General features: G+C 36.4%; 1 protein-coding gene across 1 annotated transcript in view; it reads left to right on the top strand.

The window, feature by feature from the left end:
• The window catches only part of LOC139978352 (dual oxidase maturation factor 1-like), a 31457-nt gene extending 14661 nt beyond the window's left edge, over positions 1 to 16796 (top strand). Inside the window, exons 3-10 of the mRNA XM_071988484.1 lie at positions 648 to 705; positions 7031 to 7168; positions 7375 to 7497; positions 8597 to 8750; positions 10706 to 10923; positions 11847 to 12007; positions 14269 to 14411; positions 15380 to 16796. Coding sequence (XP_071844585.1) covers positions 648 to 705; positions 7031 to 7168; positions 7375 to 7497; positions 8597 to 8750; positions 10706 to 10923; positions 11847 to 12007; positions 14269 to 14411; positions 15380 to 15455 — 1071 coding nt within the window. The 3' untranslated portion in view covers positions 15456 to 16796. The remainder of the gene's footprint in view (positions 1 to 647; positions 706 to 7030; positions 7169 to 7374; positions 7498 to 8596; positions 8751 to 10705; positions 10924 to 11846; positions 12008 to 14268; positions 14412 to 15379) is intronic.
• Positions 16797 to 18111: the final 1315 nt, after the last annotated feature.

The following is an 18111-nucleotide window of genomic DNA, read 5'->3' as shown; positions in this document are numbered from 1 at the left end:
TCATAACCTTTACGTTATCAAAGTGGGACATCGTATACGGAAGTAAGCATATTCTAAGCATTGCACACGTTAAGTATATATCTTCCAATTAACCAAGCTGGGTTTTTCATATAAAAAATCACCAGATTTCGCATATTTTTGGTACAATTGTTTATTAAAGCACCATTTTATATTATATATACATATTATATATTTATTATTTTATTTATATATTATAAATGTTATATTGTCATTCGAACTTACAATAAAGCATAACATATATAGTGGCAATTGCAGCAAGTTTGTGTACAGATTCTTAAATGATCATGAGAAAGCTAGGCTTAGTACATTCCCTATAAAAAGTGTGGTAGGTTTAGGCTTAGTCTTGACCCTTGCTTCGAAAAGTAAACAGACTTTTTTTCATATTCAATCGTCATTTGAGACATTCCGTGCATCCAAGTTTCTTGAAGGCGGGAAGAGCCGGATTAAACTATCTGATTTATAAGCGTACAGTGTCACAAACATTGTAAACCGATTTCCGTTTATAAATAAACTCTATGAATAGAAAGTAAAAGACCTTGTGGTTACTTTGTCCTAATATAAACATGGATTTACTTGTTTAAATATTATATATGTTTCCAAATGATACCTTTCCTTTTTCCTTATAGCGTCTCTTCTCCTTCATTCGGATCACCGTCAGCATTTTCCTCGGTGTCGCCATCATGTGTAAGTATTGACTCAATTTGATGCCGCTCTTTTACTTACCTGCATGTTTCGTTACAACAAAAGCACTCTTGTTTTCACCATGTAATCCATGCATGTTAGCTATATGGCAAGGGACAACATGTATACACCCCGCCTCTCATTGAATCATCCAAAACATGTTTCTAGTGGACTTTCTGGATACAGAATGCATAAATTGGCAGGATTGAAATGGAGGGTGGGGGAGTGGGGGGGGCAGGGGTCATTCCAGTGGTTAATGGTGTTGAAATTACCGTCTACATGGCAGTACCACGCCCGCATGAAAGTTATTGCTCTGAATATTATGTGGGCCACGGACCCCCTCCCAACCCCCTTCTTTGCATTGGGCTAATCTAATTGTTTTCTTCAGAGACCTTTTCCTGAACTTTTTTTCAGCACAAGACTCCTCTATTTGAATGTTACAATCTAGTCATTGGTTTAGTTGATGTAAAGAGTGGTTTCTATGTTAGTCTGATTGATTTAACTCGTCAAATGTGATAACTGACCAATCTACAGTTAGATAAAAAAGATTATCTGTTTATACATGTGCACTCCTGTTTGGTTTGAAAAAAATGACATATATCATTAAATTTCTATATATCTTATATTATATATAAATAGCATGTCGCGTTTCCCATGAGGAGTGGGAAAAATAATTGCAAAAATTTCAACATTATTTGACTTAAAGTTAATTTAAGAAGATACTTTGCATAGTGGAGGCGCAACATGTATGTTGTTATTCCGTTGCGTTCTGTTTTATCGATAATTCAGTAACGTAAGCTTCTTTGTGTATTGTACAAAGATGCACCCCTCAGCCCCCCCCCCCCATGCCATGTCCTAAAATAATCGGAGATTTTTGTAATCATCCATCGTTTGGTGATTACCATCGGCTTCGTTCAAATAAAATATATATATATATTGCATTCAAATAATAACAGGTAGAGACACATGCAAAGAGTAAATCATAAAGTCGGCGCACACTGACCGACAAGTTAGTTTGTCCTTATTCGTACAAAGGCGCTATACTATATCGCACACGACTATATGATGACTAAACCGGATCAATAAGTTTGCCAGATTTGAATTCACGTGGCATGCAATGAGTGGAATCCCAACATGTAACGTTTTCCCAGCTGGCAATCGGCAATTTGCGACGATTCTCGACGAGAGAAGAATCGCTTGATGGTATCAAAGTTCATTGTTAGGTTACATTGCTTATTCTTGTGTCACTATAAAAAAAAGTTGGAAAACAATATTCGATCCAAGATATGGATGTTTTATAGAAATAATTGTCTGGTATATCAAACCTACATAGAAAATCATCTTCATCTTCCAATTGTATTGGGGTAATTATAACGTATCTTAGTGAATCTAAATGGGCTGTACATTTGTTGTCGAAAACTGATTGAACTCGTTGGATTGAAATTTACATTTAATTCCATTCCATTTCCTCGCACTTTGCTACAAATACGCTGCCAGCTTGAACCATAGATAGGCAGGCCTTACCAATCTCAAATGGTCAGAACCGAAAGAGGAAAGTTGTATGAAGTACGCTTTAGAACAATATACGAGTTCCTTAATACATCATTGTAAAGCGAAAGAGGAACTTCCTGGCCTTGATGTAACGTTAACAATAACACTGATAACATATAGAGGGAGGTTGAAATACTATTATACATTTCAATAATGTAAAACCTTTGGAAATGAGGAATTTATATAAATTTTTATGAAGGCAGAGAAACTAAGAATAGGAAAACGTCATACAACAGTGCAAACCCTTCCAGGCTCCATTCAATACTCGAACCGGAACCAATACACCAATACAATCTATATACTGGGCGTTATGAACATACCCCAACTTTATTACATAAGGCTGCCATATCTCCCTGAATAGAAAACCGCCCTGTATCATGTGCATGCATGATGGTCCTCTTTGCGTTGTATTTTACCTTCAAGGAAAGTGGTGGAATCTCCGAGACCCAGTGAAGTGAATGTATGTTTGTGAGAAACCTACGTTGTAAGAGAATAGATAAGCCTGAAAACATCACATAAAACAATGAAATATGAATAACTTGTTGAATGTGCCTTTCACTCAGACAAAGACACACTACAACAGTGAAAGTGTCAAAGGTCACCATAGGGGTTAACTCTGAAAACATCGCAGGAAACAATGAAATATGAATAACGTGTTTAATGTGCCTTTCACCCAGAAAAAAGACACACTTCTGCAGTGACCGTGTCAAAGGTCACCATAGGGGTGAACGCTGAAAACATCACATTAAACAATGAAATATGAATAACTTGTTGAATGTGCCTTTCACCCAGACAAAGACACACTACTACTACAGTGACCGTGTCAAAGGTCACCATAGGGGTGAACGCTGAAAACATCACATAAAACAATGACATATATTAATAACTTGTTGAATGTGCCTTTCACCCAGACAAAGACACACTACTACTACCGTGAACGCTGAAAAAAAGCGGGAACCTATATACAGCTTGCCAACTTCCGACATATCAGAAATGATGGTAATTTGATGCTCATAATGAACCGATATATGGTCGTTTGGTATAGTGTGACAAAACATAAACATATGAATATTTCCTTAGGGATAAGAAATATGAGGACTACAAGGGAAAGCCTAGTTGAGGTGTAAATAAATGATCTCGTTTTCCGCAACAAGCTATAGTCAGATAGAGGCAGGTTATAGTAGAGGCAGGTGAATGAATATACAGTCCAACACAAAATCACAAACATTCAAAACTTTTCCTGCCGTGGGTATCGGATCTCTGAAGACATACTATAGCATATTAGAGCATCATGATAGATATGAAACGACCGATACGAAAGCGCAATAGGCGTATCTGTTTGAAAGACAGAGAAACTAAGGAATCTAATCCCAACCCTATATCCTAACAGTATAGAAAAAGCTTCCTATACCGCCACTGATATACTCGCATCCAGACCCTCTGCTTTATAGTATATATGGCTACACCCTAATCTATACTGGTCTATATGGAGTCCAGTTACTATACGCTATATCCTGTATAGAGATCTCTAGATTAATATACGACCAAATGGCCTATACGTGACAAAACAGAGAAAGTGTATGCAACCCCTCCACTTAAATGATTTCCAACCACTGGTGGAAACATCGGTACCCCCATAGCCGGCGTATATATTGTATTAATATGTCGATAGGTTTCTCGTTTGTCATAATCCCATTCGTATTCGTGGCCTTTAACACGAGCGATACATAATTAGGCCTATTTTAATGACTTAAGAATAAATCGATTTCTAAATTATACGGTTATACTCCCCCATAAAAGCAATTATATTGAAAACGAAAGCTCTTTCAAGTCCTTTCAAGAGAAAGCCTAAAACAACATTCACATTATCGTTGTCTGGATGTTGAGCGAACAATAAAGTGGAGTGGTTTCGAAATGTTTTCAACATAATTAATTAATTAATTAATTAGACGAGATGAAGAGGTAATAAGGGAACAACATTAGAGGGGCTCTTTCTCATTCCACAACCACCACTCGTTATGCTATAAACCGATACACAGCGGCCATATCACTTGAAATATATATGATGTGTTAGTATGCTATCAAGACTATTTATTGAGATTATGTATTGTTAACCGTGCTACAAAAAGATATGGGATGCCATTTTCAGAATAGCATGTACTACAGACTTAATATAAATAATTATAATAAAATTTGAAAATTAACAAAGGCTTAAGATATCCAAAAGACAGTTCTTCATCAAAAGGGCACATTTTATTTGCCAGTAGGGCATATTTTCTATTTTGGAAAAAAATTGGAGGGGGACATGCCCCCAGTGCCCCCCCCCCCTTCCGGCTCCTTCTCCCTGGCCTAGAGCTAGTAAACAACAGAACGCCATCTGCTTCTCAATGTGAAGTAAAATTGCAACATAACATGTTATGTTTTTAACTGTTCCAAAACCACGATTGAAGAACTATGGTTACAGAAGCTTCCAATACTCTGGCAGGGTCTTATCTCTGGAACAAGTTACCAGATCACATTCGAACATGCTATAAACTTTCTACTTTCAAAAGTCTACTTAAGACCCATTTTTTCACTTGTTCTTTTGTAAATTAATTTACTTTCTTTGTAAAGCGCTTTGAGCAGTAACTTTTGTTTACTGATTTGGCGCTATATAAGTCTCATTTATTATTATTATTATTATATCTCAATACATATTTCTCAATACAAGCAAGTCCTGTTTCACAACCTGGTTCGTGATAACGACTGGTCACGTGCACGGGAGGCTCTATAACACGTAAAATATTGGGCAACGGTTTATATTGCATAAAAGTTCAGCAAACTATTGAAATTTAGCTGTCAATGGTATGAATTCATCCAATCTATGAAAATATACCTCGCTTTTGTTTCAAAGGTCAGTCTTAATTGAATGACAAACAAAAGAGGTCACCAGCCATTTTATACTAAAACGAAGTGATATTTGCCTTGCGTAACTTGTACCTCTATGAATTCCCTTGCTGCTTTTGGACTACCAAAGTTTGACACAAAATACATTGTGAATGCGAAGCTATGAACTATAAGTATCTAAGATTGTACAAGTTCATCGCAATAAAACCTTTATATTTTTACTGTGACGGATTTCCAAACGGTAACGATTGAATTTTAAGATAAACAGAACGTCTCATTGTGTATATGTGTTAATTGTCATGAGTATGGCCTCCCCCCCTTAAACCCCCCCCCCCCACAAGTTAAGTCTTCCAAAAATTGTCCAAAAATACTTTCTTGGAGGGTGTGAAATACTTAAATAATTCCCAGACATTGAGGAATGCTGGGCAAACTCCTAAAAAGGTAGCAGCAAAATGTTGTGTTGAAATCTGAGCATCGGAGACGATTATTTGACTTTCTGGCTTATTTAGGGAGTTAAAAACTGATGAATTATGAAAGCTATATCAGATGGGGAATATGACACGATATGATATTGGTGTATGAATATTGACGTCATTCCTTGACATTGTTTATACATTTCAAACAGTCATAGTACATATGTCTATACCTTGCAGCCGTACTCTCACACACACGCTCACACATGTTTGTATTACATTCCAACCGAGGACCACATTGTATTTTCCCATTGTTCAAATCCACGTACCCTAACAATACCCCATACAATATATTTCTTCCGAGGACGTGGTGATTCTTTAGAAATCACAACCGAGGACCTGAAATTCTTTTGTTCAAGTCCTCGGTCAGATAGCAAAACAAACGCACGCACACACACGCACACAATACACACCGACATGCACAAAATCCTACATGATAACAGGTACCATCTGGACAGTCCTCCTCTCACTAAACACAAACACTTCAATTTTTGTTTCAATTACCTACAAATAAAGAGAGAATATTTCATTCCAGTTTCTATATCATTTTGACGTCGAATGGTATTATAAACACAATATAGAGGTTTCATTGTGTAGAAAACTTTAACTCCCAAGTTTAACAAGCTTGGTGTACCTTTAGCGTGCACGGTCAAGGATATAGTCAACGGATTATTGTTGTGATATTTATCTCTGAATGTATTAATAATTAATATGTCAACGTACATTCAACGTGGCTTGTGAGTATGTATTGTGTATGTATCGAGTATGTACGTAGTATATACGTGGCTTGTGGGTATGTATTCTAGATTACAGCGGAATTATTTGATCTACATTATTTTTATCGCGAAAATCAAACTTGAAAAACCTGCACGGGTTCAAATCCCTGATGTGAAGGTCGAGGTTTTCAATCATTTACAATTAGAAGTATGAATATGCATCTAAATAAGAATGTGAATATGAATATGTATATTTTTATTGTTCCGATGAGTGGTGTAGAAGTGGTATATGATGTATAGGCCTACGCAGTCCGAGTGAACACTTGAAAATATAATTGAACGTGGCGAAATTTTGGAATATGCCTATAACGTGTTTGTTTCCTTCTCTCTTCTTCAAATAAATGTCTGATTTATAATTCATGCATGAAGTTTGTAATAAAGTTCATTATCATTATGAACAGTCACTATGGATAGGCTTCATATTCAACTAGAGTCTAAACGTTTCCTCAATTTAGTCACCTTGGCTTTGATACTTTGGAAGAAAGAATGTATGTTTAATTTCCCATCTACTTCATTGTTTTCCCTATATACATATAAAATTTCAGATTGTAAGATGCCATCTCAAACATATCACCGATATTGAAAAGTTGATACAAAATTCATAATCCCCCCCCCCTTTTTTTTTTGCTTCTTATAATACAGTGTCCGCATATGGTCAGGAATGGGAATCCGCGGAAATTCATAACGTGAAGACCCCATACAAGACCTTCTTCAACAAAGAGATCATTGCTGATATTGGGGTTAAAATAGGACTAAACAGCGTCAATATCACCCTCAAAGGTAAAAAACGGATTTTATTTGATTTCCAAATGTCAACTCGAATCAACAACAAAAAATATGGTATCACATAATTATGTTATCATCAATAAGTCACGTGACTATACTGTCCGTATAGTCACAACAAAAGAGGAAAAACAACCCAGAAATTTATTTTGCGTCATAAAAAATATCATTTTCATCTTTAATTTTGATACTTTTACCCACAGCTGCTGACAATATATTGGAGTCCGCGCACTACAATGAGATTGGTTATCCTGACGAGAAGATTGACTACAACGAGAGGTTCCATTTTTACGGAGGCCAAGGACGTATCGGATTTGGACGTTTTTGTAAGTGTCACCCCTATATGTATTGACCGGGGAAGGGTGCTATGTTAACGGGTGACATGGGATCAGTAGGCCTAGACCCCAAGGGGAGGAGGGGCCTGGGGGGGAGGAAGGTCTCAGAAGAATAAGGTTAGGGAAAATAGGGTCATTTGATTCGGTGACGTGTGTACAAAATGTTAAACTTGGTTCGGGGTATATATAGTCGACGTTATTCATGTAATGACTTAAGGTACCAATGCATGACCTTATCATATGGACATAATTTTCATTTTACATATGCATGCACATTTAGGCACGCGTCTATGGCAAGCCATGTTGGACAAACACCGCATAATATATACGCGTATTAATTCGAATATATATGTGTTGTACATGTGTAAAGTTTCACTTTATGAAGCAATCTCGCGAGCCAGCCAAAAAATTTATCGTTGGTATATGTACACAGCAAGAGCGGAAATGTGTTTTCGTGTATATTCTAATTAATCCGTGCATATATTGGATTTAATCCCCATATTTATTTTATTTAATACGTGTATATATTCGAATTAATACGTGTATATGTGCGAATTAATACGTGTATATATTCGAATTAATACGTGTATATATTCGAATTAATACGCGGATATATTTAAGCCATATGATTGGCTAATAATATATACGCGTATATATTCCAATTAATACGCGTATAAATTCCAATTAATACGCGGATATATTATGCAGTGTTTGTCCCACATGGCTTGCCATACGCGTCTCAAGTCATTCAACGATGTTATTATTATACAAAACACGGTGATTACCAGATATAAACAAAAATGTACATGAAGGATTTCTTGGGTATAGATATAGGAAAGGGCCCGTGTGGTTGAGGAGTGATTGTTACTTCAGTACTGGGTAGCAATTGTATTAATATATGATTAACATTCATTTTCTCCTTTCATCAGGGTGGGGAGAAGGGCGGTGGGGGCGGGGGATTCTAATCGGCCGGCATTTTTATGTTCCCATAGATACGACCCATGACGATGGTTGCCATGGCCGTTACAATATTGTTGTTGGCGGTCATCGTTGAGGTGATACTTTCCTTTTTTTCCCCTCATAAAATCAGCTGGCCGAATTAACCGTGAGTTTCGGGCTGCTCAGTGGAGAGGTGCCCCCTTGCCAATACTCTGGATATCGGAATACTTTACGCTGGACGGTGAAGATATATTGTGGGGACGTTCTTATCGTCTAGCTGGATTCTATGCTTGGATTATGGTCTGGTAAGCGTGATGTTAAAAACGTCCAACTTTTTTGAATTTTATCTTCATTTCATCAACTATAAACTGTCTCCTCTAAGAATCATCGAATTTCCCCATGTGTCACAGAACCTGCAAAATATATTAGTGTCTTGTAAAGCACTGATACCCAACCTGGATTCCATTTTTCATTTTGCAATGACATTGCAATATTTTGGATGATTCTCGTAATAAATACACTTGTGAAAACCATTGAAAATGACTTCTTTGTGGTTTATTATCGGCTGTATAAATATGAACGGTATGCAAAAAAAAAACTTATAATGTGTCGACTAATCTAACCCCACAATTTTTAACCGTATTTGGAATTATATTTGTCTATATAGCAGTATTTGTTGTTATGTTCGACTCACAGTACTTTTTTTATGTTTGACTCAGAAATCGTTACGTACTTGTCTTAGCTTGTTTTGATGTCGGGCCAAATTCCACTGATTCATATATATACTTGAAACGCTTTCAGCATTTCAAAAGTTTAAAGTGCAACACCATGCTGGTATTTACCTTTACCGTACATTCGACTAGTACTGTAATAAAAAATGAAAGACAGAGTGGCTTTCCAATCAAACATCTCTCCATGAAAAGTTTATTTTGTATAACAAGGCAAATAAACTAAGTTGTAATTATTACTTTCGTCATGGCAAACTATTACCTATGATCAAAGAAGGGGGATCCTTGATCTTATTCCCAAAGCAAATAAGGACCTATCATTTTCAACAACAAAAAACTGGAGACCTATTTCCTTATTAAACCACTGACTACAAGATTCTCATACCAAATGCATTGCAAATTGTATCAAAAGGGTCTTGCCTAACATCATTCATATCGACCGAACTGGTTTCCTTCCAAGTCGTTATATATGGTGAGAACATTCTCCTTGTATTGGATGTAATCGACTATGTGAATAACTTGAAGAACATCCCTGGCCTTTATGTTTTTAATTGATTTTCATAAAGTATTCTATAGTCTTGAAATGGTCTCTTATTTTGAAAACACTTCGATTTTTTGAAGTTCGGTCCCAGATTTAAATCTCTTCTTGTGTTGTTGATTATGGACACACTTCTAATTTCTTTTTTTTTAAATTTGGGTTGCGGCGTCCGTCAAGGATACCCGCTGACTCCTCTCTCGTATATTGTGTGCGGGAAAAGTTTGAGTCTTCTTTTCAAGAGTGACGGGGATACCAAGCGAATCAAAGTTATGGATACTGAGATTATTGTATATAGGGTGATTATGCAAATTTGAATTTTAAGGCATGTATAAGCTCACTTGAAAAAGAGCTATTAAGATCCTCAAAAATTTGCCAGCTGCAATCTGGGCATACAAATCAATTGAGAAATATCCGAGCTGCTTGCATTGGGCATTTTTGCAATAACATTCCAGATATATACAAACAGTGGGACTGACTTTTGCATCTCTATTTTGGGGGCTTTTCGGGATCCTGATGTTTCAGATTATAATTTTGTGATTCTCCGTGCAAAAAATACTTTATTCATAACTGTGAATGGAAGGATATAGTAAACCAAGTTACAACGCATTTGTGAATATTTTAAAATCATGTCGTGAAAACAAAAGTTTATTGCTCTGAATAAACAATAGTGGAACCATGTGTGTGGAAACAAACATGTGTGTGGAAACAATGTGTGGAAACAATCCAACAAAAGTGAAACCATGGTATGGGATATTATTAAATTGTAAGGTTTCTTTAGCTATACAGTACCAGCCTTCTGTCGGGGCGTTTTTTATACATCATTAACCAGGACACTAATTGGTGTCTGTCCTTTTGTTTTTTGTTATTTGTGATGTTATGTCTATAATTGTTGATTGTGTTGACTTGTTGCAATAAGAAAACATCTATGTTGTCCAATATTGAATTCATTATACACTATGTTATGAATTTCTTTTCTAATTTTCTGTCACACCAGGACTGCTTTTCCTTTGTGGTTGCTAGCCAATATTCTTTTCTTCATGGTGATTCGAAATGGCGCATATTTCCTCATGTTGACCGGCGGGAGTTTGCTGACCGCTAACATTCTGTATGCAGGAATCCGCTACGGCTTCCAGCCTATGGTTATACCGTTTTCGGCCGAACATATGCTACACTTTCACAAGGGTCCGACTTTCTTCTTGTGCATGAGTGCAGGTGAGAAAATCTGCAAGAAAAGAGGGGACGGAGTGTAGCTGTGGGGGGGGGGGGGGGCGGGCGAGGGGGAGGGTGGTTGATCGGTGTTAAGATTTTGGAACGCGGAAAGGGCTATATACAAACCTTTGAAACCAAACATTTTGATATAGCGATTATAGCTGGTGGTGGAGTTGGCTGGCAGTGTAGGGGGGAAATAAGTCTGTGACGTTACCACTAGTGTCAGTGATGAGACAAAAATGGTTGGTTTCAGCCTCACGCATATAAGCACGATCGTAAATATATTTATTAAAAAGAAAGAAAAATAAAAATTTAATAAAATAAAAAAAGCTAGTAATCAGATTGAACCAAAGGAAACTTTTGAAAGATCAATTTTTAGGTCTGCCCCAATTAAAATTAAAATTTATATCAGCATTACACCTCTACATCCCCCATTCGGAGCCTCCCGTCACACCCTAGCACTCCCGCTGACATTCAAAGCGATAACCTAATGAAAAGAGGGGAACAAAAAAATGTGGAGTTTTTCCCTATTTATACCATTTGCCGACGTCTATTATATTATAGTTCACCATACATTTTAAGTTCAGTTTAATTTTTTTCTGTAGTTATTTATGCTATACGTATACTACGGAAGCCTTTTAGGGTCCTCAGTATAACCCTAAGTCTAAGCACGAAATGTCTGGCATTTTCAAATCATATATACTTTCAAAAACAATTTACAACTATAACTTTCAAAGAATTTGTCTATCCTGTCAGATTTGGTTTTCAGAATTTAATATTTGTTCAATTGCCTTAATATAATTGGAAAGAACTCAAACAGACAGAAAAATACCTTGTTTCAAAATCAGATTTTTTTTAGTTTTAGCATCTTAAAATGTTGGTAGCAATAATTGACAACCTTTGCCCAATGACTTGATTCTCTTTAGGCCTGATTTCGTTCATATGTGGCGTTGTGATTCTTTTCATGGATTTCAACTACCCACTTGAGATTGCGTCATTCTTCGGAGTCGATCCACTTCAAGACTTTGAGGACACTTTTGTGTACGACGAACGGACAGACAAGGCATCGAACGGACTGACCAGCTCGGTATGTCTTCATTTTTTAGCTCATACCAGCATGCTGGTGTGAGCTATTGTTACAGTGCGGCGTCTATCACTCTATCATTCTATCACTCTATCTGTCAACAATTGGTAAAACTGCTCCCACTCGCACAGTGTTTGATGGAATTTCATGAAACTTGGACACAAGGACCATTGGGTATAGGGCCATCAGAGATGGTCCGAAATTTGGGGTCAAAGGTGACCTGTGGGCCGTAATGGGCCATTTTGTGGAAATACGCAAAATGCTTCTTCTCCTACAGATTCCATGGTACAATGTTGAGGGTTTGTCACGATAGTACTATGGAAGTTTTACCTTCAGGTTGTTCATGAATTTGAGATCAAAGATCAACTAGGGGTCTTTTGTGGCCCGGGCCGCGGCCCTATATTTTCAAATTGCTCCTGTTCGTACAGTGTATGGCCAGTTATAATGAAACTTGGTAACAACGTTCCTCGGGATGAGAGTTACGAGGGGTGTTCGGAAAATTGAGGTCAAATGTCATTTAGGGGGTCATCGGGGGTCATTCTTTGTAATATTTTCAAATATCTCAATCTCCTCAAGATTTTGATGGATCATATTCAAAGTTGAACTGATGATTGTTGGATTGTGTATGAATAAGGTGATGCCTAATAATTTTGGGGCAAAAGTTAATTAATTATATTTAATCCCCATTGTTTAAAAAAATCTGAGCCTTCACCTTTTGCCAAAGAAGCTCCTTTAATTTGTCTCCCAGTCTCTGCAGTGTTTGTTTACATTTGTGGTTAAGCTCTGCAGAGGCTGTTAGTGGAATTAAAGCAGGACTGGGAGTTGTTATTAACTGTTGAACTGTAAGCATGAGAGCCCTATAGCCAATCAGCACTTGCCGATTCTTAGAAGTCTTTGAGCCTGAGGTATGTGGGCAGCCAGCCAAAATTTTGGCAAGGAGTGCTTCAGGTCTGCTCAGGTAGAGGGGAGAAAGTTTAATAGGGTAGGTCAGTGGTATTGTTTGAGAGATTGGGTAAAATATGATTTAAAGGGGGAAAATAGGAATTATAGCCAGTGGTGTGGCCAGGATTCTGCCAATGGAGGGGGGGGGGGGGGTTATCCCTCATGGGCCCAAAATTGGTGGAATCTGAAAAATGGCCTGAAATTTGGTGGGCCATAAAGTTTTGTGGGCCCTACATTTTTAAGCTCGAAAAGGTATGAGCTTCTGCACCATTGGTGCTCTAGTTTAATTTTCCCTGCTCCCCTATATCCCCTCACCTCCACCCAACGAGAAAGTTTGGTCTGGTTAATCCTGTTTGCATTGAACAACTGTTGAAAAATTATTTTGATTATTGACCTCCTTTTCTATGAGATTATACAGTTAATGACAAATATATGAAACAGGAAACATTTTTTCTTCTTTTCGTTTTGTCTGACAAACAAAACTAAGGTGAAACTTATTTTCGCAAGGTGTTGTAAGCATTTATCTATATAAGTGTTTACTTAATTGCCATTAAACTTACGTAATTAAGGTGCTATCGACTTTTAACTATACCTGATAAAGAAACAAACTTTGTTAAACATTGACTGCAGTTATGATATTGAAACCATATCTGAAGTTATTGTTCACTGTCCTTTTATACAGTTATACTTTATTATGAGTATAGATGATCTCATTGACAACTATACATGGCATACTATGAAATGAAATATCTATACATTCATTGCGCACAGTAATGCCTGGGACAGATTTGGCTATTGTGACGGGGTGGGAGAGGCGGGGTGGAGAAGGGGGGGGCAGTCAGTTAATTTAATTACACAAGTTAGCATTGTTTTACCGTTGAGCTAAACTGGAGCTGTTACAGTCTGTACATAAAAGTCATGAACGTTCCTGCGGATTTGATCCTTAGATATGATCGTCTTCAAAGGCTAAACTGAAACGTTTCCAATATAGATAGATGGACGGAAGATTTGATTGGACCATTGTTCGTCAAACAAACAAATATGATAAATTGGACAAAACAAAATGCAGTGAGATGAAAGTTAGCAGGATATGGCGGGCCACGGGGTTGTCATAATATTGAACAAAGTGTACACGATGGGAGTTTGTTATTTAACGGGGAAAGGGGTGGGCGGACTGGGGAGTAAGAATACAGTATTTATAATCTGATGTATAGGGCCAGCATTGTAGATGCATATGCATATAAATAGAACATGGTGATATATATATATAATCTGCCGTTTGTGATAAAACTATGTTTCTCTATTCTTGTTATCTCTCTAAGGTTGTTGAAAGCAAAGCAGTTTTCAAACAGAGGAACAAGTCTCGGTTTGATAAACCTAGACGATTGCCACAGTCTAGAAATGGTCATGCCGCTGCACCGAAGGATAACGCCCTCCAGGAAGCAGCCGAACCAGACCAGGAAGAGTAAGTGGTTCTTTTATACACCCCGTTTATTATAAAAAGAAACATAGGAAGGAAATGTCTTCTTTTAATCAAAAATACAAACTCATCCAACTGATGTAATCTTAACCTATAGTAACGAAAGTAAAATATACAATTGGCTGATGAAAAGTCAATATTATTCATTTATTCTAAAATTGAAAGGAAATTATAACAAGGCCGGCCGAAGGACAGTATAATTCCATATTGCTTGCAAAACATTCAACAAGATAAATCCATTTATAGCTCTGCATGCAGATATAAAACGAGTATTGATGAGTATAGGATATTGTACTTTATGTGTATGGTCACCTGTCTCTACACAAAATGTGCACTCTCGTTCAACATACAACTGTATACTTGTTGAATATTTAGCTTAAAGGTATAAATAAGTCTAAGCTTTAAATCATATTTGATATATATGCAAGCAAATGAAGAGAATTCACATGTTAGTCCAAACTACTATCTTGCTGAAAGCTTGCTCCGTTGTTGGGATACAAACTTTTGAAATTCATTCTGTTTATTTGTAATGTCCCACATGAACAACGGTTTATTAATGATATTGATCCACCCCAGCTCTGTTCATAAACTCAAAAGTGACATTTTCATAAATTAGAACTACCCCTTTTGCTGAGAAGTTGAGTAATCTGCAGTTATAAGTGCCATGAATTGTGTTGAAAACTTTAAAACATAAATAGTCTTTAAAAAAAAACTCAGATACTGGAATTTGTGTATATTTTTTAGGCTTTACTAGATGATCTATAGATTTGTTTCTCAAATCAAACTCACGTGTTTCACTGCCCCTCGAAGTTTGTTTCATGCCCCTCCCCTTGCCCAGGTTACGACCCCCCCCCCCCCCGCCGCCTCTGCTAACATTATTCTATATAGACATAAATTTCATTTAACTTAATCTCACAGGCTATAATTGTCTCATTGTCTCTATTGTTTTCCAGTGATATTGCAATGAGTAGCATGAGCAAACAAGAAGAGGGCGGCATTGACAACCCAGCGGTTGCCGTCGAGGCGTAAACTGTATACCCAGTTATTAGTTCCACTTTGGTGAAGGGGAAAACATATTTGCTGAATAAATGAACTCTTGTGATAAACTTTAAAGATATTAAGGGTATTATGAAAATGTATATATATGCCCACTCTTTTTTTTTTTTTGTAAAAGTCTTTTTGTAGAAAAAGTGAAAATAATCATCCAGTTTTCCGTTCTTGTTCCAACTTGGTCCAAGTCGTTTAACGTACGCTGTGGTTTGTCAAATGTGACGTAGGTATGCATGCATTGGCTTAATCTAGCCTAGCAAGTAAAGGTTTGCATAGCCAAAGCCAAAATAACATTTGGACATCTACCTAGAGAAGTCATTTTGTTACGAGAACTTCTGTTGAGCGACAGTACAAAGCCATTGCCTTTTGTCTTAGCAACACACAATGCGCGCGCAATGTTACGTAATGCGTATGTTATAGAAACCACAGACCAATTTGTAGATTCGAGCAATTTAGGTCTTCAGTGCGTCTAGAGTCAAGGAATTGCTGGCACTTAAATGACAACTCATTGGAGGAGATTACGTCGCTGGGACGTTTTTTTTTCACATTACTGCAAAAATCCAGGAGGTCAAATGAAATTAAGCATTTTGATTTATGTAAGTTTATTGTTGTTTTGCTTTCTTTATAATCAAAAAATTTATAACACCGAAGGTGATGGGTCATTATGTAGACCCTTGCATTGAATTTTGTTGGTAAAATATTTCGAGAAAAATCAATACTTTTTTTTGTGTCCTCATAATAAGTTGTATACTAAATTTCATTTGTTTTTTGCACACAAGAGTGAAGTAGTTATAAATATTAAAACGTCTATATAAAGGGAATACCGGAATCTATATTTTGTTTTAGAAGGTTGTAAATATTATTAAAAGAAATCAAGAAAAACCATGCACATGCGAGGCTTGATGCATTTCTTGTTACACAAAACAGTCTGCACGCATTAACGTTTTCTTTGTATTTTGCTTTTATTCGTTCCATGTTTTTTTCTTCCTATAAATATGGAAACGTTGTATACAGAAATCAAATTCATATAACGTAATACATAAAAAGAGAGGAAGAGAGTGGTAGGGTGCCAGGAGAGGGAGGGGGGGTGGGCACTACCTAGTTATAACCAATATACCGAAGGACGTTATAAAGAATTTTGTTAAGAAAAATCCAACATATAGAAATTCAGACAATAAGCAAAGATGTTATTAATTTTATGTTGTTAATTTGATCTTTATATTCTGCGTAATTTTTGTTAAATTTCCAATTACCCTCTCTTGATAAAAAAAAGAATGTATGAACTTTACGAATAACGAAAATACAATTTTTCAAAGTTTACATTGCAGTCAAAAATGTATCATTTTTGTTGTTTTTATTTGTCTGATTTTTAATTTTTTTAAATTATTTTCTTGTCATTGGTCGTTTTGGTACTCCCGACATTTTAATCGCATTCTCATTCTTAGGTTGATTTTGAAACGTTTTAGCATTTTCAAAACAGAATGCAATTATATATATTTAAGGGAAAATCGTGAGCTTGAAAACAAGAATCTATCCATTTCCTTACCTGTCCTGATCCCCTCCTAATAGCAAAATGACAATCGTAATACGAGCCATAATCATATTTTAAAATGTTTCCTAAAGAAAAAATTTACTGTGAATTACAAAAGATGAGAGAATTCAGTTTTTGAAAGTGTCAACAATATTCACTGTTTTCGAGCAGTAATTTCAGTCTTCTCGCTCTGAGTGAATTGTAGCAAATTTAACTCCAATAGAGTGAAACCACACACTATAGTTGTAGCACTATATTGGAAATGAAGCCGCTCTTATAGAGAAGATTGAAATACACTACTGGCAAGTGGCATCACCCGGGACATTCTGCAACATGGACTTCTCGCTTCGAGGAAACAGTTTTTGTGTGATGAAACCATATCTGTACTGAATTAAAAACGTATATATTGGTCAATATGGTTGTATCCATATATGTCTGCTAGACTTTTGTTTAGATTGCGAAGGGGTAAATATGTCATGAGGCAAGTTTCCTATCGACACAACATGCATGTAAAATGCATTGAATCATTACAAATAGTTGTACAATGTCTGTCTAGGTTATAGAACACCCAGTTGAAGACATTTCAATGTAACAGAGGAATGAAAACAATGAAACGCCAGCAGAGAATATTTAATGAAATAATAATAAAAGGGGGCACAGAATATGGATTGATTAATATTACACGACTAATAAGTAAAAGAAACAAATAAAAGACACCCTTTCATAATTTTTTTAGTACAACGCAGACATGAAACTTTTTCAAAGTTTAAAAAATGCAGTTAAGTGCAAATTGGAAAGTTTCAAAGTTCTCGACTTTTACTTCAGTTTTCACCATCGAAATTAACTAATCAATGTAACGAAGAACGCTTTAACTGCCTTTGTATGGCAAAGGGCATAAAAACTTTCTCAAAATAAATTCAAAACCAGCTTTTTAGAAGCCAATAGCATGCGTGTTTCCGTCCTCTTTAGTAGTGTATGTGTATGTATCGGCTTATGCTTGTGTGTGTATGTGTATATGCCAGTAACATTGAAACTTAAGCTGTTCTATAACCTCTATAAGGAACTTAGATTCTTCCAAACTAAATCTGTTTTAAACTTCCTCCT

Source organism: Apostichopus japonicus, chromosome 13, assembly GCF_037975245.1.
Source record: "Apostichopus japonicus isolate 1M-3 chromosome 13, ASM3797524v1, whole genome shotgun sequence".
In the NCBI taxonomy this organism is placed as follows: domain Eukaryota; kingdom Metazoa; phylum Echinodermata; class Holothuroidea; order Aspidochirotida; family Stichopodidae; genus Apostichopus; species Apostichopus japonicus.
Note: the sequence above shows the minus strand (reverse complement) of the source record. Positions and strands in the feature narration are given on the sequence as shown.